Source organism: Astyanax mexicanus, chromosome 4 (assembly GCF_023375975.1).
Source record: "Astyanax mexicanus isolate ESR-SI-001 chromosome 4, AstMex3_surface, whole genome shotgun sequence".
NCBI lineage: Eukaryota > Metazoa > Chordata > Actinopteri > Characiformes > Acestrorhamphidae > Astyanax > Astyanax mexicanus.
Genome location: NC_064411.1, coordinates 46,881,872 through 46,904,482, shown reverse-complemented (window position 1 = coordinate 46,904,482; position 22,611 = coordinate 46,881,872). Strand labels below are relative to the sequence as shown.

The 22,611-nt window shown below is 35.6% G+C and overlaps 1 protein-coding gene across 2 annotated transcripts in view; it reads left to right on the top strand.

Annotated features, from left to right (window-relative positions):
- The window catches only part of LOC103042008 (interleukin-31 receptor subunit alpha), a 33,895-nt gene that overhangs the window by 5,255 nt on the left and 6,029 nt on the right, over positions 1 to 22,611 (top strand). For both annotated transcript variants that reach the window (XM_049478968.1, XM_022678950.2), the window contains exons 3-12: positions 4,313 to 4,488; positions 5,872 to 6,023; positions 7,646 to 7,811; positions 8,948 to 9,030; positions 15,025 to 15,259; positions 16,473 to 16,661; positions 16,964 to 17,065; positions 19,135 to 19,278; positions 21,349 to 21,477; positions 21,598 to 21,685. In XM_049478968.1, the coding sequence (XP_049334925.1) occupies positions 4,313 to 4,488; positions 5,872 to 6,023; positions 7,646 to 7,811; positions 8,948 to 9,030; positions 15,025 to 15,259; positions 16,473 to 16,661; positions 16,964 to 17,065; positions 19,135 to 19,278; positions 21,349 to 21,477; positions 21,598 to 21,685 (1,464 nt within the window). The remainder of the gene's footprint in view (positions 1 to 4,312; positions 4,489 to 5,871; positions 6,024 to 7,645; positions 7,812 to 8,947; positions 9,031 to 15,024; positions 15,260 to 16,472; positions 16,662 to 16,963; positions 17,066 to 19,134; positions 19,279 to 21,348; positions 21,478 to 21,597; positions 21,686 to 22,611) is intronic.

Genomic DNA, 22,611 nt, shown 5'->3' with positions numbered 1-22,611 from the left:
AAGTCTAACAAAAGAGGAAAAATAAACCATAGTTTGGAAAACATATATTTTAGATCAAGTACAGGAAATTGTGGCATGCTAACTGTAGATTAACAAAAATAAAAGGAAGCCGGAGAGGATGAAGAATTGGCCATAGCTCAGCTGATGTATGGAAGGGTAGGCATTAGTCACACAGAATTGTGCTGAAAGTGTTTTATACCTGGCAACCAAAGAGTTGGCACAAATGATGAGTTTCTTTTTTTACCAAATTGAAAACCTCTGGAATAAAATCAAGATGAAGATGGATGATCACAATCCATCAAACCAAACTGAATTGCTTGATTTTTTGCACCAGGAGTAAAGGCATAAAGTTATCCAAAAGCAGTGTCTAAGACTGGTGGAGGAGAACATGCCAAGATGCATGAAAACTGTGATTAAAAACAGGGTTATTCCACCAAATTATGATTTCTGAACTCTTAAAACTTTATAAATATGAACTTGTTTTCTTTTTATTATTTGAGGTCTGAAAGCATTGCATCTTTTTCTTTGTTTTCTTTGTTTCAGTCATTTCTTATTGTCTGCAGATAAATGCTCTAAATGACAATATTTGTATTTGGAATTTGGGAGAAATGTTGTCTGTAGTTTATAGAATAAAACCACAATACATTTCCTATATTATACACAGCAACTGGGGAAATGCTTTTTTTTTATCTGTGAATCTGAGATTTTGTTGTCTGATTCTGGCAGTGAGGCACAATTCGGCACACTTAAAAACATGCTGCTGAACTGAAAACATGATGCAGCTGATACACATACTTCTACAAGTCAATCAGCCTTGCTGCCCACATTATTTCACTTAAGTCAAGTCAAGTCAAGTCAAGTAGATTTATTGTCAATACTGCATATGTACAGGACATACAGAGAATTGAAATTACGTTACTCTCCTTCCCAATTTTACAGCAAGTATAGATAATAGATATAATAAAGGAGAATGGGAGACACTATGGGTACAATACAGCAGGGCCACAAATAGACATACATGAGACAAAAACAAGGTGCAGTAGTGTGGGCAGTGTAGTGATAAAGGTATCTGTACAGAATAAAAACATAATGTACTAATGTTGCCAAAGTAGAGTCAGTTCACTGCTAGATATGAGTATTTAGGTGTATTAGCATTGTCTGCTTGCATTTTCACATAGCAATATAGAAGGCTATATTACTAAACTTTGCTTCAGACAAGACTGAGTGTCTTTCTGCCTCAGAATCCTACCTGAATATACTGAAGGTCCAGATATCATATCTGCTAGATTACAGCCCTGATATCTATAACTGGACAGCCTGAAATATTTATTATGATCTTATTATGATCTATCTATGCAGTTGTGCAACAAGTTCATTCAGGAATGCCCAGCATTTCACAGCACTGGTCTCTAGAGGCGTCTGCTGTTTACAGCATGACTTTGGCAAACACCTATCAGAGTAGATCTGGGAGGTGCTTCGTAATATGCAAATAATTATTTGTATAAGACAAGGGGCGGGCTGCAGACACTGAGCAGGAAACTGGAATCAACTGTAAGACATTCCTTAATGTTGTGGATAAGCAGCATTCTCTTTATGTGTCTTATTCTGTCCTACTGTTGGAGAATGAATCCTATAGTCTCTTTTAATGTGATCTGAATGAACATTATGTTTAAAGTAGTGCCAGTCTTTGATCTTCTGTGGTCCAAACCAACTGCATTGATGAACCTTTTTAAACATTTTGGACCAAGTAGCTTTTTTCCTCTTATATGTTTCTGCTTACACAACCCCAAATCAGAATGCAAAAGTGCAAATAAAAAAATATGTAGTAAGTACACCTTAATGCATACAGTATAATGCATGATGAGGTACATGCTGCCTTCAGGACCACATTTTTTACAAGCAGGACCATGCAGTTTTTAACAAAACAATGCAAAACCACATGCTGCAGTGCACACACATTACAAAGGCATGCCTGCAGACGAGGAGTGTATGGGTACTGGACTAGAATGCCTGCTGTCCTGACCTGTCCCTAGATCAGGGGTCAGCATTAGGCGGATGAAACATCTGGCCTGTGAGGTTGTTTGAACTATAATGAACAAAATAAATAAATAAAATGCTTCTCTGACAAGCTTTTGTTCACATTCCTCCCCTGTCTCTCTGTCATGCTCGGCATGACTTTAGTTATAGTATGTTTTTTTTCCCGACCGCGTCCCAATTGAGTAGCCAGGGCAGCGATAGTGTATTGGAGCAGTGTGTTTATTTACTTATTTTTTCCCTTTTACTTTACCTGCTTTGAGATCAACTGTTCTGCAATTAGGTTCAACAACCCCCTGGGCTGGAGAGCTACTAATCTGTAGTCCATTACTACTAGCCCATTACACTTCATTTTGTCTCTAATAAATATATATTGTGGGAAATGAGGACAGTGTGAATTTTTTAGAACCCTGATTTGATAATTAGGGGTGGGTGATATGGCACGATATTTCAGTGTTTAATATCGTTCACGATTTTAAAAAATATTGGCGATATCATATCGTGCGATACGATATGGCACACCCCTACTGTCTTAACATTTTCTGTTTTGGAATTGCGTAACTTAGGAAGAACTTGGTCAGTCTGAATTGCGTTGCATGTACTGTATCTACACATCCACTTCTTTCTGGTCATGGTCGCTATATATCCCGATCAGCAATCATTGGGTGCAAGCAGGAGGGTTTCTTAGGCAGGATGCCAGTTCATCTCAGGGTACCACACTCTACCATTCACTCACGCATAGGTAGCAATTTAGCACAGCCAGTTTATTTACCATGTGTGTTTTTGGAATGAGAAAATAAACCAAAATTTATGAACCCACAACCCCCAAACCCCTGGAACTCACATGAGACAACTGCTCTACCTAGTGTTTTAAAAGTCAGAGAGCCTAAGGGGTTAAGGAATTGGATTAAGATGTTATGTTTAATGTCATGTACCAGCTGTATTTCAGTTCAGCAACATTCTTGACTTGCATATGAACTGGCTTTATATCAGCCTACAAAACCCAAGATCAAAATACACAAAGCACATCAGGATCTGTACACATAAAACTAAACAAGTCAAACAGGAAAAAAGTAGCCCTCTAACTGCGTCAAAGTGCGTGACAACGGCTAAAGTGCGATATTTCACATGCTAAATGAAGTCAAAAGTAGAAGGTGTGAAATACATTGTAAGATGTTTAGAAAGCATGTATTTGTGAGTGTGAGTGGAGGAAGTGTCATACTGAGTTAAGTCCCACATTAACCCCTTAAAAGGCCAGGATTTTTGTCAATTGTCTGCCTAACATTACAACAGTAAATCATGAGGATTTCTATTTAAGTATAACATGAAAGACTTTCATGTTTAATAAGGAACATTACTGAAAATCATAATTGTATTTGTAATAGAAATTATTTAAAAAAATATTGAAGTAAATCTGCTAATCTCAAAATACAAAGGATAAAATCATAAAATTGGCTCTTTGCTGAAACTCATTTTAAAATCAATATTTTCCTGAATACAAATCAACCTTTAGTTTCGTTATGTTTGTCTAGTTTTTACATCTATTCTTAAACATGCAGAATTTAGGTTGATTCCTGTTACTAATCTGGAATTATTAATTAGAGTAGAGAGAAAACAGTCAGCTTCTCCAAATGTCCTGTATGTAAATAAGTTATTTTACTGCAGAAAAAGGGGTTTTATCACCTACACCTGTAGTCAGTATATGGGACAAGGCATTTTAAGGGGTTAAAACCTTCCAGTTTCTTTCAAGAAATTCAAGAAATCCAGAGAAATTTTAGTACATAAGGAACAAGGCCAAGAACCGTCATTCAGCTATAGCTGATAGAACCATGTGAGCAAGCAATTACTTGGGCAAACATTTGACAAGCTTTACAAACAACACAGAGTTGCACTCACAAATGCCACTTAGAACTTTATTGTGTAAAACAGAAAGAAGCCTCATGTTAATCATGTCTAGAAGTTGCCTTGAGTTCTCTGGGCTTTGAAGCATCTATGCTTGAGCATCACAAAGAGGAACTTTCTATTGTGTTTAGACAAATCAGTGTTCTGGACCTTTTTTGGGGGAAATATTTTTTTTAGCAATACGCTCAAAACCCAAAGTCTTTATAGTAATTGACTCAATATGTATTGGTTCTAAGAAATAGTTTTTTGAGAAATTGCAATTAAAATATTTTTTATTATCTTTCTATATTTTTCTTGCTTTTAGAAGGATTAGTTTGTAATGCATTTACTTATATTTAACTAAGTCTTTTAAATACCTGATTTCTGTTCTTTGCAGGACAAGCTGTTTGAATTCTACAAACTACAAGCCCATTGGTTTCTGCACTACAGCACACACTCAGTGTTCAGTGAGCATTGGCTCAGTGTCTCACTGCTTCTGCGTGGATGTTCTAGCATCTTCTCCTTCTGGAACCATCAGATCAGCTCGCCATTGTCTAGTCGGCGTCAATGAAGGTATGGACTCCCTCAGATTACTTCATATGCACTTCTTAAACTGATTCAAAGTGCTTTAAGTGTTATTTGGAGTGATTTTAAAGAACAACAGTCCTCTTCCATGTAGGTTCTGACTAAAATGAAATGACTGATGACTGAATTTGAATATTTACTAGAAAATAATTTAAGCCAATACCATTATTTTTTTAATGTATACATTAGTAGTGCTTTTACTTAAGACCTATTCGGATGGGATTAGTTAGCTGCTTTTTGAAACAGGCTCAATACTCCTTATTTGGGGATGCTATATTTTATCTTTGAAAAATATTTCACATTTCTGCTCAGTGATAAAACTCCTGCATCCGGACTGCAATTAAAAAAAAAACAGGAGGACCAGTGAGTTTTTTGGCTTTCTCGGTCACATGACATCACGTTCAGTAGCTCCTCCATTTCCACTCGCTGTTGTATTTATGTAGATCTCCGTGAAAACGCAATGCCTTCCCCATGTTCATTAATCCATGGACATGCATTAATAGACTAATGAGATACAGAATGAGAAACAGTAATAGAAAGTGTGGAAAGAAAATGGCAGGAAAAGAAAAGATCAGCTTATGATCTAAAAACATGAAGCCACATCTGTCAAACATGGTGGAGGTAGTGTCATGGTTTGGGCTTGCAGGGCTGCTTCTAGAACTGGTTCATAACTCCTTATTTGGGGATGTAACTCATGATATTAGCAGCAGAATGGAATTGGAAGTCTACCACAGTAATAGATGGGCGTGTACGGAAAGTGTGTTAAAAAAAAAAATCTGCTTATGATCCAAAACATGCAATCTGTCAAACATGGTGGAGGTAGTGTCATGGCTTAGGCTTGCATTGCTGCTTTTTGAAACAGGCTCAATACTCCTTATTTGGGGATGCTACTTTTAATGGTAACAGCAGAATGGAATTAGAAGTCTACAAGCAAACATTTTGTCTGTTAATTTACAGATATATTTATTTGGATTAATTTAATTTGGTTAAACTAACTAATTAAGGGGAACTTGATCATGCGTCAAGACAATGATCCAAATCACTCTGCCAACATAACAACAGAAAAACAAATGGAAGGTTTTTGACTGTTTAAGTCAATCACCAGACATTAACTGAAGTGCAAAATTCATCTCTATATGTAGATACAGTATCAGGAAATAAAAGATCTGTTTGCTCATAATGCTAGTTTGTCTTCAGTGTATAATTAATACAAAATAATGAGCCTACTGCACATGTTAAAACATCTTTCATATCCCCCTAAGGCTATGTTTTCATGCAAAACTTACACCACAAGTATGATCTTGAAGCTTTGAATAGGACCTGTGTTCTATCCAAACCAATTCATCTCTTTTTTACTTTCATTCTGAGCAGTTAAGATGTACCCACCACAGATCACAAAGCTCATCCCAATACCAAGAAAAGCAAACTGTCTGAGGCTGGAGTGGACTGAAGACACGTCTATCTATTTGCAAACTAAAAAGGAACATGGTGTCCTACAGATAGAGTACAGCACCTCTCATCAGGTATGATCCCACCACAAATACCTAGGTATACAAATACCTGCTTTTATAGCTTAAGCACTTTCCCTGCTTTTTCCAAACATTTTTTCTGTATTTTATATAATGGTTGAATGCCTGGCCACAGTGTTGTAGGCTATAAGAGCAAGTTGCCTTTTTCTTTACTGCAAAGCGTGACTTTATGCTGCTCGAGCACTGTGAAAAGTTTCCTGTAAATTTTAACAGCAAAAACGTTGCCAATAAAGGACTGTAAAATTACAGTTATTCACTGTACAGCATATTACAGCATATAATTGGACAATAAGAACAGTAATTTACTGTAATGAATGAATTACAATAAATACATTATAAAACTCTAATTATGTTTTATAATAACAATATATGTATGTTAAATTGTTTGGGGTCTTCAGTTGTTGTACACCTACAGCACTGTAGTTACACAATCAAGCATTATAAAAAGTATAGCAGATGTAGCATTTGAGTAAATTTCAAATGTATTAGGTAGATTCTATAATTAACAAATAAATAACAGCCTACATCATTAAACCTTTATTTACTGTATGAGTTTACTGTAAAAAAAAATACAGGAATTGGTTCCAGTGTGCCAGAATTTTACTGTTCATTTACAGAAGCATTCATTATGGCCAGCTATAATTTTACAGTAAAGTGTTAATAATAATTGTACAATAATTAATCAGCAAATAAAGGCTGTAAACATTGTGATAACATGATTATTGTAAAGAATTAGTACAGTATAATACTGTAAGCTGTATAACTTTTGTAATTTGTCTACAGTAAGCTACATTTCTTATTATACACTAATATGCTGTAAGCTTTCTCTACAGTGAATTGTTGTAATTTTACAATCCTATATGGGCAGCTTTTTTGCCATGAACTTTAATATTAACTGTAAAATTCATCATTTTTTACTATGAATATTTACTTATATCAGTCTAGCCTTTTAATAATTTATTGTTCCTGGTAACTTTTATATTTTCCTTAAGAATAGCATTGCAATCCGACACTATCTTCTTGGTGCATCTATTTTTAAACTATTTTTGTCAATGTGTGTATGTACAGGATTGTGCAAATGTTTTAGGCACCTGTGGGAATTTCAGTAAAGGAAAAGCTTCTTATCTGTGCAGTAAGTGTTTATTAGCTCAGTAAAACACTAACATTACAATAAATACAAACAGCAACTTTACAAAAAGCAGAGCTTTTACAGCCCTGTTTTTTCTAGTTATTTTCATATCAACAGCTGGTTTGGTAGATTGGTAAATGTGGTAAATCAGGTGAGCTGCTGACGGAACTGAACATAATATACACATGCTGGGTGAGGATCATCCTGGAGAAATCTGGAGAAACTACACTTTGTTCTTCAGCTTGGCTCACAGGATAAAACATACTTAGTTAAAAATGAGAATTCCTTGTTACGTTTTACTGTATTTATGTTTATTTGCATCTGTTTAAATCATATGTGACGCTTTTTCAGGTAAAAACACTCATTTTGCTGAGATAAATGGATCAGTGTAATTTACTTAGGCACAGTACTGTATATAATCACTGATATCTGCTTTAATAATAATAATAATACAATTCAATAGTAATAATAGTCTGTTTATCTTCAGGACCAGGCCAGCAGAGTCAGCACTGCCTTTCATGACTGGAAAATGGAGCTGTGTGGGTTATATCCCGGCACCAAGCACTACGTGAGGGTCCGAGCGCAGGACAGCAGAGCCCCCAAGCACTGGAGCTCCTGGAGCGGCGTCAGAGAGGCCACCACAGCGGAGGCTGGTGAGCAGCGGCTGGGGGTGGGAGTGGAGTAAAGTGGGGGAAGATGGAGGAAGCTATGGGTGAACAAAAAAAGAGAAACTGACGTCGCTTGATGACACAGTGTGGTTGTTTGTAGATTCTTGGAAACCTTAAGCGGTCACTGAGATTCAGAGTGTTCTGTACCCTTAAATGGAGTTATATATGGTCAAAAGAGCCAATTTTTTATGACCAGTCAACTGAGTCAGTGCTACGTATTTAAAAATGATAAGGCCTGTAAAGGTCTGTTGGTCAGCAGTGGTGCGGGCATTATGAAAAAAATATATAAGAAAGTGAAATCCCTCTAAATGTAGTCTAAATATCTGATATTTTTCATTTTGTGAATATTAAATTAATATGATAAGAATTAATAAATGATTGCCTTGAAATTAACTTGAAATTAAGTGATTTCAAAGATTTAAACTAGATTTAAAAGGATTTAACTTTTTAAGGTTTCAATTTAAATTCAATTCAAGGAACCAACCAACAGAGAGCCCAAGAAAGCACAACTGGCCATGCTCTCTCTGGGTGGGTAGATGACACTCCCTCCCCTTATCACTACCAATGTGATGCTAGTCAGCACAGGCATCTGCTGGCCAATGAATCAGAGCTGGGGATTCAATGCTTTCCTCAGAGAGGTTAGGCTTCCTAGTGATGCTGCATTGGTGGCTGACTTCACATGTATCGGAGGAGGCATGCTCTTACCCTCACCCTCCTAGTGCCGGGAGCATTGCAAGTGATAGATGGAGTCTATAAGAGTGACTGGGTTAATTGGTGTAGCTTCCTGAGGAGTAAATCGGGCTAAAAACAAAATTGACCCATGTTTCACAGACAGGAGAAAGTAAAGTAAAGTCTTGTCCAAGGACTCTTATTGGTGTAGCATGGTGTGTTTCCCCTGATAAGTGAACAATTCCTAGTTTGCAAAAGAGTAAGTGGTGGTGTTATCCACTACACTCATCAATCCACAGCCCTGCACCAACTGTTTATGTGCCAAATGCCACAGAGGGCACCTTCAGAGATCTTGTAAAGTGAGTTGTTTGTTGTGTTGGCACACAGATGCCCAAGGTCATATTAGGCATACTATATTTGAATGTGTTTGAATGTGTGTTTGCTTTTCTCAGCCCCATCAGCCACCCCAGAGCTATGGCGGCACATCCAGCCATCAGACAAAACAGGACAGAGGCACATCACCGTATTCTGGAAGGTAAATCCAAAGTCACCTGACTCGCAAGCTCTCACAAGCACAGGTGAAAACAAATAGTGAAAACAAAAACAGACCTGAGGACATGTTATATTAACTTCAAAGAATACTCTCATTAAATACAGAATTAAAAGCTGTTATAAGTCATTAATCAGTCCTCATATTTTGATTGAAGCAGTCTGAGAATCAACTTTCTATATGCAAAATGTTTTCATGGATGAAACACAAACAAATGAGGCCTTAACTGACTGAGCACTAACCACACAGCTGTTCAAATCTCAACTGAGTTAAACTACCCGAAAAGGCATTTGACTAAATCTATGTGCTTAAAATCTTATCAGGATTTAATCTGAGCCTTTTTAGTTTGCCCTGTATAAAAATGTGTTCATGTAATATATGCACAACAGTATTGGGACACTTGCTTATTTATTCTTTCTTCTTCCAAAATCAAGGGGTTTGTACTCTAGACTGGAGGCTTTCTACTAAATTTTGAAGCATTGCTGTGAGGATTCGATTGCATTCTTTTTTTTTTTTACATTTTTAAAAAAATTATTGAAAATTTGAAACAAATTACAAAGTGAGAAGTCATCAAGACATAGACGTTCACATACATCACACACTTCTAAATCTAGTTTACGTACAGTTTCTTCTTATTTTTTGTTTGAATTAGGAACAATTTAAGGAGTCCAATAGTACATCATTTTTAAAAATAGTGTACATAGAGCTTGTTCTTTTTAAATAGATGATAATATTTTTAAAAACAGTCTTACCTGGTGAAACTGTTGATCAATAGTCATTCTTGTCCTTTTTTCCCATAGATTATATTTAACAAGAAATATAATGAACCAAAAGAATTCACGAAAATGACATGGTACACTACTTTCAAAAATTCCATAAGCAATAGCTAATTGCATCGATTGCATTCAGTGACAAACAAGACATTAGCGAGATTAGGAATTAAAATAAATCAGCCTACCTCATTTCCTATTTCCCAGCCTATCCTAAAAGTATATGATGGAGCACCATTATCCCCTATTCCTCAACATATCCTAAAAGTATATGATGTCGCACCATCATCCCTATTACTCAACATATCCCAAAAGTTTTGGATGGAGCCCCATCAACAACCATTACTCAACATATCCCAAAAGTATACAATGGAGCACCATCATCACTATTACTCAAAGTATCCCAAAAGTTTTGGATGGAGCACCTTCATCCCTATTGCTCAAAATATCCCAAAGGTATTGGATGGACCTCCATCAAACCCTATTATTTAGTGTATCCCAAAAGTATTGGATGGAGCACCATCATCACTATTACTTAACATATCCCAAAAGTATTGAATGACCGTCCATTGAACCCTATTACTCAGTCTATCCCAAATGAATTGGGTGGAGCACCATCATTACTATTACTTAACATATCCCAAAAGTATTGAATGACCCTCCATTAAACCCTATTACTCAGGCTATCCCAAATGTATTGGATGGAGCCCTATCATCCACTATTACTCAGCATATGCCAAATGTAATGGATGGAGCACCATCATTTCAGACAAAACAGTTTCACTGGGTTCTATACCCCTCTAGAGTCTACTCTACAGTAATTGATTAACTCCAGGTCCAGCAAAATAGTTTGTTTTGCTGTTATCAGAACATTATACAGTATTATCTATAGCCATTCATCACTCATTGGGTGAAGCTAACTTAGCTGAGCCCCACAGTTATTTATTTTACCGACTTACTGGAATTGACATGTATGAACATGAACGCAGCAATGAGATAAACTGACAAATAAATAGTAAGAACAGTTGTTAGTATAGACCTGTGTTGGCTGATGAGCTTAAGTAGCTAAATGTCATAAAAGAAGACTAGAAAAGCCCTCGGCATCCAAAACAAGAGCTAGCAAGCAACATGGATCAGACCTACAGCCGTGGAAGGTTGAGTAAGACCGATACTCAAATTTAGGAGAAAGAGGAACTGTCATTTTGGATTTCCAGAGTGTTTTTTGGGTTGTGTACTTTGGTCTCTTAGTTCTTAGAGATTCGTGTTATCATGTGAAACTTGATGCCATCTCAAGACCACTTCATCTTTTTTCTTCTCTCAGTTAAACCAAAGTGGGATGTGGCAATGCTGAAGATCTCTATCAGATTCTAGTGCATTAGAGTCGTCAAAACTGTGATTAATCCAAATGTAGTTGAAGCAGGCTTAGCATTATGGCTTGTTAGTATGGAGGTAGTAGCAGAAACTGAACAATATCTATATGAACTATGAACACTGTGAGTGACACATGTTTAAATAATGACAGTGCATGTTACCTACACTTACCTAACTCTAACAGATACGTTATTAATGAGGAAACAAGCTACTGGTTAAAATATGAATGGGAGGACTTGCAACACTTAACATGGCAACTGTTTACAAATAAAGTCCCACCCTTTAACAAAAAGAACCAATCATCTTGCTGGTTGTGCTCTAAGTGGGTCAGAGTGCTTGATGTGGAGATCTGCACAAGCGCAGTAGCCATACCAACTATAACTGTAATTTAACTACCATTCGTGTCATTTTGGTTTGATGTCAAGCTCAATCAGTGTATACAACCTACAATATAACGTAAAATGGAATTAATGTAAAGAAGAACAACTTAAGTAAAAAATAGACTTAAATAAACAGAAAAAAATATGTTTTAGTGTGGGTGTCATTCCAAAATTTAAATAGCACTTGTTTTTCATTAGTATTCTCCCTTCGTCCTGCAGCTCTACCCTTCTTTCTTTACCCTTCCTTTTACTCTGCCTTCACAAGGGGCCCCGAGGTGATGTTACAACATCACACACTTGCCTAAAATTACACATCATGTTGTTGTGTAATCTTAAATCTTAAAAAAAAATCTGAGGTTTTTGAATGCTGGGCTCATTGAAACCACGAGCAAAGAGGTCTGACTAACTGGAGATGCATTTTGACTACCAGTGTAGTACCAGTGTAAAAATCTGATTAAATCTGCTAAAACCTTTATAACCAGTTTGTCCTAATAATGCACATAAATTAGACTTTTTAGCTTGATATGGCTGCTGCACTTGTGGGTTCCCCCACTTGTGGTGTAACCTTTAAACTGACCTCTAAATTGACGTCATTTTGAGCGATTTGAAAACTCTCATTCATATAGTAACCAGTAACTGGTTTCATAATTCATGGAACATTTCCGATATACAGTATAGTGTAAAATGCAATTTATGTGACAGAAAAACAAGTTAAAGAAAAATAAAGATGTTTAAATTAACAAAAAAAAAATTAGATATCTAAAAAAAAAGTTTAATGTCAAAGGTTTGGACATTTTTAGTTTTAGTATCAAAAATCTTAAATCCTAAATTATTTTATTAATTTAAATACCTTTCACCTTCATATAGCTTGACATATCTTTGTTTGTTATGCCCGTATCCATATGCATAAGGAGATACTGTTGCAACACCACACACTTGCTTCAGTTTATGCCATGTTCTTATGAATTGTCAAATCTGTGGGTTTTGACTATATGACATACCCTACATGGACAAAAGTATTTAGACAATTGCTCATTTATTTGTTTCTACCAAAATAAAGTTTATTTAAAAAACTTTATTAACTAGGTTTTGGAGCATTGCTGTGAGGGTTTGATTGCTTTTAGGGACAATAGCATTAGGTCAAGATGTTGGATAATCAACAACCCCCAAATACCACCATCCTCATCCATAACTCCACAAATCATTCCATTTAAAAGTACTGAACAGAGAATCATCATTTCAGAAAACTACATACTTTTGTCCATTCATTTTTTAGGGGTAACAGTGCATTATACAAAATCATTTGAATAGTCTATTCGGATTACATAACAGTCTGATATGGTTTCTCTGTCATAACTTTATGAATTAAGAAGATCTATAGCTCTGGAAAAAAATAAGAGAGCACTTAAAATGATGAGTTTCTTTGATTTTACCTAATTGAAAACCTCTGGAATATAATCAAGAGGAAGTTGGATGATCACAATCCATCAAACCAAGCTGAACTGGTTAAATTTTTGCACCAGGAGTAAAGGCATAAAGTTATCCAAAAGCAGTGTGTAAGACTGGTGGAGGAGAACATGCCAAGATGCATGAAAACTGTGATTAAAAACCAGGGTTATTACACCAAATATTGATTTCTGAACTCTTAAAACTTTATGAACATGAACTTGTTTTCTTTGCATTATTTGAGGTCTGAAAGCTCAGAGAAATGTTGTATGTATTTTATAGAATAAAAACTATGTTTATTTTACTCAAACATAAACCTATACAGTAAATAGCAAAATCAGAGAAACTGATTCAGAAACTGAAGTGGTCTCTTAATTTCTCACAGAGCTATATATTGCTGTGGTCTCAAATAAAATAAAAAGCATTCATTATAATAATGGGCGATTGCCATGGGGCTTAGCACTACAAGAACAGTGTTCAGACAGTGTAAAGGCAGCTGCTACACTCAAACAATTTAAACAGAAAATCTAAAAGCTCTGCTGTCTGTCTGTCTGTCTGTCTTTGTTTGTTAACCAGTACATGATGCATGTACAGTGCAGTATGATTACCGCTGCTGAACCTTTGCCTCATCTCATTAGCGTCCTCCCGCTCATAATAAGAACACCTCAGCCCTGGTGTGTAATAAGTTTTAATGAGGCTGTGTGTGGGGCTGAGCTTGATTAATCTGTGCTGCTCTTTATGTTATTATTGCTCAATCCGTTCGACAGCAGGAAATAGGTCTTAGTCTGTTAAGTTGTGTAAGTGAAGTGAAGTAACTAGAGAGAGATACAAGTATGTGCGTGTGTGTGTGTGTGTGTGTGTTTTCCTTAGTGGGTATGTATTATACAACACGTACAGCAGTTTAACACACCATGCGAAGGGTTTCCTGGATAAAGATTGAAAGCATTGAGTCAACGAAACACTCGGTAACACCTTACTTTAAGGAGCACAAATTAGTGGTTTATAAAAAATTAAACATAGAAAAATAGATTTAATTAAGACATTTTAACCAACCGTGATGATATATTTTGCTACCAAAGGATCCAAATAATAAAAATTACAGGAAGAAGACAAAGATGTGTACCTTAAAAACTAGCTATGTTACTTTTTTGCACACTGCTTTTAATTTCTAATAGATAACTAGTTATCCCATGGCAAAAAACACATAATAATGTCTGTTTGAATGTAAACATCTCTACAGTGTGTAAGAAAAGTGAGTAATGATTGATGAATGCAGGTGAAGCAGAGCTAATTGCTGTGGTTTTAATCTCTCAGCACTTGTTAACTACATACACCTTTTTTGATATTGTATAGTGCAAAACATTTAAATAGGCCTGTTGTTTTTTTATATTGTATCAGAGTTATGTGAGGAAATGAGGAAAATTATTTGTAATAAAATATTTTTGCATTCATTTTCATTGTAAGTAATCTTTTCTTTCTCCTGTAAAGTTGCTTCTTTAGAGATACAAGGTTTTCGCAATAGAGCAACGATTTTTTGGCTAATAGAATATGTGGTACCACTTTAAAATAAGACTTCCTTTATAAAGGGTTTATAAATGGTTTACAATTAGTTTATTAATAGTTACTAAATAGGTTGTGAATGCCTTAAAATCATTAATAATCAGTTATAACACATACGTAGAAAGGGCAACAATATAGATGGCTGTGGGTTCACTATTTGGCAAACAACAGGTCATTGTTGCCCTTTCTACATACGTGTTATAACAGATTATTAATGATTTTTAAGGCATTTACAACCTAATTAGTAACCATTAATAAACTAATTGTAAACCATTTATAAACCCTTTATAAAGGTAGTCTTATTTTAAGGTGGTACCGAATATGTTATAGGTTTAAGCACAATTATTTTAGATTTCTTTTGTTACCAATATGAAAATATATATTTTTGTGGAATAGTCGATAATATTAATTTGTTTGAGGACAATTAGTGATTAAAAATCCTCTTCTTTCAGCCTCTCCAGTGGCCTGACAGTAACGGTGTAGTTCTGCGCTATGCTGTTTCCTGCTGGAGTGACAGTGACTGGTCACACTGGGACTGTGGTTACCTGAACTCAAACAGGACGTCCTGTGTTCTTGCTGTCTCCTCACACGTGTGTACCTGCAACCTGACTGCGTCCAACTCTGCTGGAACATCACCACCAGCTCATCTACACATACCTGCAGACACGGACACCAGCGACCTACAAGGTTTATAATCCAGCACTCACCTACACAATTATTCTGTGTATTCACCCTGGTAAAAAATATGTACTTAATTTTACTTAAAACATATTGAGAAATGTCTAAGTATGCTGTAAAAATACTAACAGATTTATGTACTTACTTAAAATATGTTAAAAGTACATTAATATTATGCTTTTATCAAATGTTTGAGAGTAAACTTTGATCATACTTTTTAAAAAGTATAAAAAAGTGTATAAAATTTTATAAAATTTTATAAACTAAAATTTTTAAAGTGTATAAAAAAATAGACTACTATGAAGTACACTTTTAGTTTAATGCAATTCAATATACATCTAAAATACTTATTTACAAATATACTTTTGTACATTTTTAGCAAAGTGTGTGAAAAACAGCTGTTACAGTAGTTCACTTAAAGTACAATGTATCCTGTAACTTTTTAGAAAGTAAATTAAATTACTACATTTATAAAATTTTAAGTAAATTTGTAACATGCTAAAAATTGTAGTACAGTATATTAAAATATATTTTTATACCGAACAAAGTATTCTAGAAGTGTGCTACTTACAAAAGACAGGAACAAGAAGCATATTTGTTTTCTAATGTAAATATATTTAACATCAATTCTTAGTACATTTCTAATATATCTGGTGTATAATATTGATACAGTTGTAATACTCATTAAATGTGTTATAATATTACTGTAAGCATATTTAAAATATGGTGTTACATACATGAAGTAGTATGTTTAATTGTACCTTAAAGTATATTTAAATTAGTTCAATTTTAGTACAGTTAAGTACACTTTTAAGTACACAGTTTAAGTAAGACTTTTGTACTATTTAAATACGATTAAAGTATAATAAATACAAAAAAAGTTGTTTTATTTTAGCACTCTTTAAATATACTGATTAATAATGTGGCTACAAGAACACTTTAGTGCACTATAGCATAATAATGCTTAGTGTACTTTCAAATCTACTTTTTTCACTAGGGCAGTTACACTGTGTATCATAATTAAATAAGCCCCCACTTAATGTGGAACCAGAACAAGCAAAATGAAGTCAAGTTTTTGTGTAATATTGAGCTAAATGCTACACTATTCTTAGGTTTTGAAGTTTTTAAGATATTATCAATAATATAATCAATAATATGTTTTGGATCTTTTTCCTTACTATCTAAAAAAAAAATTAACTCATTTGAAACTGTTCTGTCTCAGTGCCCCCACCTCCTTTAAACCTCACTGTCACATCACTGGCTGACTACCAGCTGAAGGTAGAATGGACTGCTGCAGTGCACCAATCAGAGGCCAGCTTTGTAGTAGAGTGGTATCCTATACCGGACAACACGGCCAAAGGTCTACATTGGGAAATACTGAATGGGTCTGCAAGAAGCTTTATTATCACAGGTAAATGTTTACTTTCTGCATTATTGTGAAATCTGTTAACATGAGAACCAAGAGGTTTGTGGCAGTGAAAGACCTGCCCAAACTGTTAAACATGGTGGTGGAAAAATACAAAATACAATATATGATGAAAATATATATTTTTCTTTTTATATGAAGCTGCAAAAACAGACTTTCTTAAGGAAGTTTATCTAATGATCAATATCAGCCACGAAGTTAACAGTTTCATTTGTTGTAAAAACACTGCAGTTAATGCTATATCAATTAATTTGAATTGAACTGAGTTGAATGAGTCTGTTTTAAAGATGGTGTGCTTCCTGAGGTCCCCTATAACGTGTCCGTTAAGATTCTGTACAAAAAGACGGTTGAAGCTGTGAGATTTTCCATAGCCTTCACCAGACAAGGAGGTGAGACACAAAAGCTTTTCAAAAAAATTCAAATGTTGTGTTTGTTATACAGTACCAGTGAAAAGTTTGGACACGCCTTTTTCATTTATTTCTTTATTTAATTTGTTTTCTATATTGTATATTATTATTAAAGACATGAAAACAATTGAGGGACACATACGGAATTACCTAATAAACAGCTACAGTAAAAAGCTAAAAGTGCTACTTTGAAGAATTTAAAGCATAAAACATATTCTGGTTTATTTAACACTTTATGTTTATTAAATAATTCCACATGTGTTCCTGTTAAGCATTAATATATCTTCAATATTAAATTTACAATGTGAAAAATCATAAAAAGAAAGAAAAAACATGTAATGAGAAGAAGTGTGGCCAAACTTTTGATTAGTACTGTATATGAGGTTGATTAATTACTGTGTCAAATTCTTCAGTAAGTACAGCTTTTGACTTGCTTTCCATTTGGGCCGTATCCTTCTGCCCTGGCCCACTTCCTAACCGAGCTTGCTGTCAGTTAGAGATACTCCTTCTTAAATGTAAAACTCACACCTGCAGTCAGCCCTGCTGATAGATAAACACACACTCCCTTCCGTAGGCATGTTCCCATTAACTTCCATAACACACACACACACACCTGGTCTAAAAGAGTGAATGGTTGAGTCTAAGAAGATTTACAGACCCTCACAAACAGCCAGACCTGAAATTTGGAAAAACAATTTTACAATGTATATAATTGTAGAATTATATAAAAATGTTTAATATGGGCGCCGAGTGGTCCAGCGGTCTAAAGCGCTGCCACTATGAGCAGGAGATCTCCGGTTCGAACCCCAGCTCATACAGCTTTGCCATCAAGCTTCCAGCGCTCAGAGGGAGCACAATTGGCCTTGCTCCCTCCGTGTGGGTAGATGGCGCTCTCTTCCCACATCACTCCTAGGGTGATGTCTGCAGCACAGGGTGTCTGTGAGCTGATGTATCAGAACCGAGCCGCTGCGCTTTCCTCCAAGCGCGCTGGCTGCTCGCCAATGCTGCATCTGCAGCAGCTGGAAAAGAAGCGGTGGCTGGCTTCACATGTATCAGAGGAAGCATGTGTTAGTCTTCACCCTCCTGGTGTGTTGGGGCATTACTAGTGATGGGGGAGTCCTAATGAGTGGGTTGAGTAATTGACCGTGTAAATTGGGGAGAAAATGGGAAAAATTAGAAATAGAATTATATATATAAAAAAAGTTTAATATAATTAATTCACAATTATCAATTTACTAGTAATTTAAACAATAACAATTAATTGCTGCACCACCTGCTTCCTTTCTTAAGACATATGATGCTCTAAACTTAACTAGTTAACCAGCAGCTAGGTTGCTGAACTTTAGCGCTACAATGCTACACTACCTGGCAGAAAAAAAATTGCCACCAAAAAAAGTCACACAATCTAATATTTCATATTTCATTGGACCGCCTTTAGCTTTAATTGCAGCAAACATTCACTGTGGCATTGTTCTGATAATCCAGTGTTCATTTTTTTAACCAAGATCTTGTCTTCTCCATCCAGCACATCCCAAAGATTCTCATTGAGGTTAAGATCTGGACTCTCTCTCAATCCATGTGTAAAAATGATGATCTCATGCTCCCTGAATCACTCTTTCACAATTCCAGCCCCATGAATCCTGGTATTCTCAACTTGAAATATTCTCGTGTCATCAGGAAAGAAAAAATCCATTGATGGAATAACCTGGTCTATATTCAGTATATTCAGGTAGTCAGCTGACCTCATTCTTTCAGCACATACTGTTGCTGAACCTAGACCTGCAGACCAACTGCATCGGGTGCTTGAAGGATTGTCACAATTCCTAGGGGGGTAAATTTCACCTATGAGTTTCACTCAAAAACAAGAGGAGAATTTGGATTGGGCCTTACAATCAACTTAAAATGAGGGTATAATGTTGTGCAGTAATGCAAATGTATCCTTCAAACTGATGTTGAAATCAGTTACAGCACTGATAAAGAAACCACAGAACTGCTCTTATCTCAGATTAAAACATGGCCTGAGGGATTTCTTCTGTCTGTTTGGTTCTCAGTGCCCTCTGTTGGTCCGACTGTGGAAGTTGTTCAGGTAGAAAGCGACCGCATCAGTCTGAGGTGGAAAGCTGTTCCTCTGGAGAAGCTGTGTGGATTCATCCAAAACTACACACTTATATATAAAACCAACGGCAAAGTGAAATGTAAGTGTTCAGTCTTTTTCACAGGATGTGGCCTAAAAAATACTGTCCAACTGTGTTAGAAGACTCCACTTTTAATTAGTGGAACTGGTTGATTTAAGGAAAATCATTTGCTCACAAAGTAGTTCAGATTTACATTCATTAATGGAGCAGTGGAGCTGTGTTCCCTGAAATGATGGAGTTCCATCTACTACATGAATTAGAGTGGCATTTGTGATCCTGTCACGATTATTTAATTTCATTGGACAATATATTGTTCATTTTTTTATTTATTTCAATAAACGATTTTATCGTAATTTGAAAATATTTTTTTACCAACACTATACAGTAGCAGTCAAAATTTGGACACACCTTCTCATTCAATCTTTTTATTTGTTCCCACATTGTAAATGAATACTGGATTAATTCAGACTATGAAGGAAGGCATAAGCAAACATGAAGTAAACTTAAAAGTTTATATGAACATGCAAATTTCCCCATTGCTGGATTAATAAAGGATTAAAATATTTATTTCATCTCCAATAGCAAAATAATTAAACCCTTTATATAGTAAAGTAACTTTTAATAGTTAGGAAAGGATTTTTACCATATACCGATAGAGCAGTGTTCTGTTGTGCTGATAGAGCAGTGTGCAGGAATAAATCAGGATAGTGCTGTTTCTCAGTGTGGATCAGACCACATATATTAAATCGGAGTCCGACTTGGTGCAAGTGAAGGTATTATTACATATTTCATCAAACAAATCAATGAGTGAGATAGTTAGTTTGATTGAGATTGTTAGTCTTGGAATGACAGGATTGCAGAAGCTCAGAAGCAAAAATAATAGTGTATAGGGTTAAAAGAAATGGAGCTATGACCCCAAGGAGTCCATATACTCGTGTAGATCATCTCAGAGGTTGCATGAAGTAGTCTAAGCTTTAGTGATTTGATGCAAAGTCCAAGCTTGTGGTCTGTTTGCCAAGAGCTTGAAGCTTCACTCAATAAGAAATGGATTTCTCTTCAAGGCCTTCGTCATCTAGTATGCTGGCAGGTGAGGCTGTAGTTTATTAAATGCACCAGAGAGGTCAGAAAAATGTGTCATAGTATACGCACTGTCTCTGTAGCAGCTCTAGATGCTCATTAATTCAGATGCAGTGGTTTAAACACTGCATAGTTAATGTCCAGTTCTGGTTCTGGTTTAGTGCACAAGCTAAAAATTTAACTCAATATATGCTTCATCAGAATATACACTATATGGACAAAAAAATGGGACACTCATTCTCTGTCACTCACTGTATCTTCCAAAATGAAGGGTATTAAAAAGAGTTTAACTTGCTTTTTTTAACGTTAAGATTTTATATATTTTTGACAATCCAATAAATATTGAATATTTAGCATTTCTCCATATTATCAAAATAATTCTCAAAATATTAATAAAAATAATAAAAAACAGAGAAATCTATGAAGTGAATTTTGTGCCCAAAGTTTAACGCAAAAAATGCAAGAATTGAAAGGAAAAAGTGCATGTTGCAAATTCAAAAGAGAAAAACATTAAAGGAAATATGTATCTCCAAATATACCTGGTCACACTACCACTCTCTGCAGCCATTTGAACATTATTTCTCTAGGGAGTCCAATTCTATTGCCAATGCTTCTCTACAGGGAACAGTCAAGCTGTGTGTGTGCATTTGCACACCTGTGTCAGCAATGGGTGCAACTTAGCTAAAGTACAGTCATATGAAAAAGTTTGGGCACCCCTATGAATCTTAATCAAGATTAAAATGAACTAATCATTTTTAGTTCTAAATATTTGGGTGTTTGCAACAGCCATTTCAGTTTGATATATCTAATAACTGATGGACACAGTAATATTTCAAAAATGTCAAATTTTGGTTTAATGCATATTGCACATGTTTGTTAGTACAATAAACCTCATTTCAATCCTGAAATATTCATGTGTTCATCAGTTATTAGATATATCAAACTGAAATGGCTGTTGCAAACACCCAAATATTTGATGAATCTTTAAATGTCTGAAGTGCAGCCATGAGTAAAGTGTGGCATCAGTTCTCTATGCTCCTTGTTGTTCTGCAGATCAGGTGCTGGGGGGTGATGTGGAGGAGTTTTCTCTGAGTGGGCTCTCGGCTGGAGAGTACACCATCTGTGTGAAGGCCCACACGCTGGCAGGGGGCGCTGAAGGCCCGTGGGTGACTGTAGCTGTAGGTACGTTCAGAGAACCTCATCTGGCTTCAGTACAAAATGCCACAAATGTCAGTTTAAATCTTGCAGATCCACACTTGCTCTGAAACTGCTGTGTGTGTGTGTGTGTGTGTGTTTTTACAGGACATGATTACGTACAGCTGATGGCCATTCTGCTGTGTGCTGTTGGCACTCTGTTGATTTTGGTAATCTTGCTAAGCCAGGTTGAAAGGTAAGCCAATAACAGCTAAACGCTGATTAAATACAAAGGCCTTTACATATTTACATACTGTTAATAAATACTCAATAGACACAATTCCTGTGTCACTTATGACAGCTAGCTGACATGCAGGATTTAGCCTGATTCAATTGTAGTCAGCAGTCAGCATCTGTTCTGACCTTCGTACTGTGTATTAACTTAAATCACTATAAATTACACAAGGCATCTCACTATACAGTATTATCATGATACATTGCCTACAATAATTAAGCAATAATACACTCTTATTAAAAGTTATTTTAAGAAAATGCAATCTGTTAGGATATAAACACTTTGTAACACTTTGTTTGTAGCTGCACTGTTTGGTTTGTAAGCGCTGCATCGTTGCAAGGTTACCTGTATGTGGCGGAGTAAAACATGGAGAGCTTCGGTTACAGTGCATTACCAGCTGATAATGGCATTCATAGAACTCCTCTAAGCCAATCACATTGCAGGGTCGGAACTAACTGTGGTATAATAATCGATATATATATATCGATATAATTATCTACGATACTTCACAGCATCTGTGTTACTGAAGAGGATAAAATACTCCTTAATTATTAAATACCAGGAATTATGGATTTATCTGTGTGAGTTTTGCAGAATTTGACAACCAATATTCTTCAACCCAGGTTTACCCTATTCATTTGATTAGTGGCACCATGTGGAGTAATAAACAATAACTTTAGTCAAATTGGGGGCGAGTTTGTATCAATATTTGACGGCACATATCATGAATTTATAAAAAAAAAAAAACAATAGGATATATCACAATATCAACCATTTTCCCTCCCCTACACTGTGTAAACAATACCTTCAGCTTTCTCCGCAGTACGATTGGTTGCCACTTCTCATGGACGAGTGCTGATTGTAATATGATTGAGTGTGGATTGTGA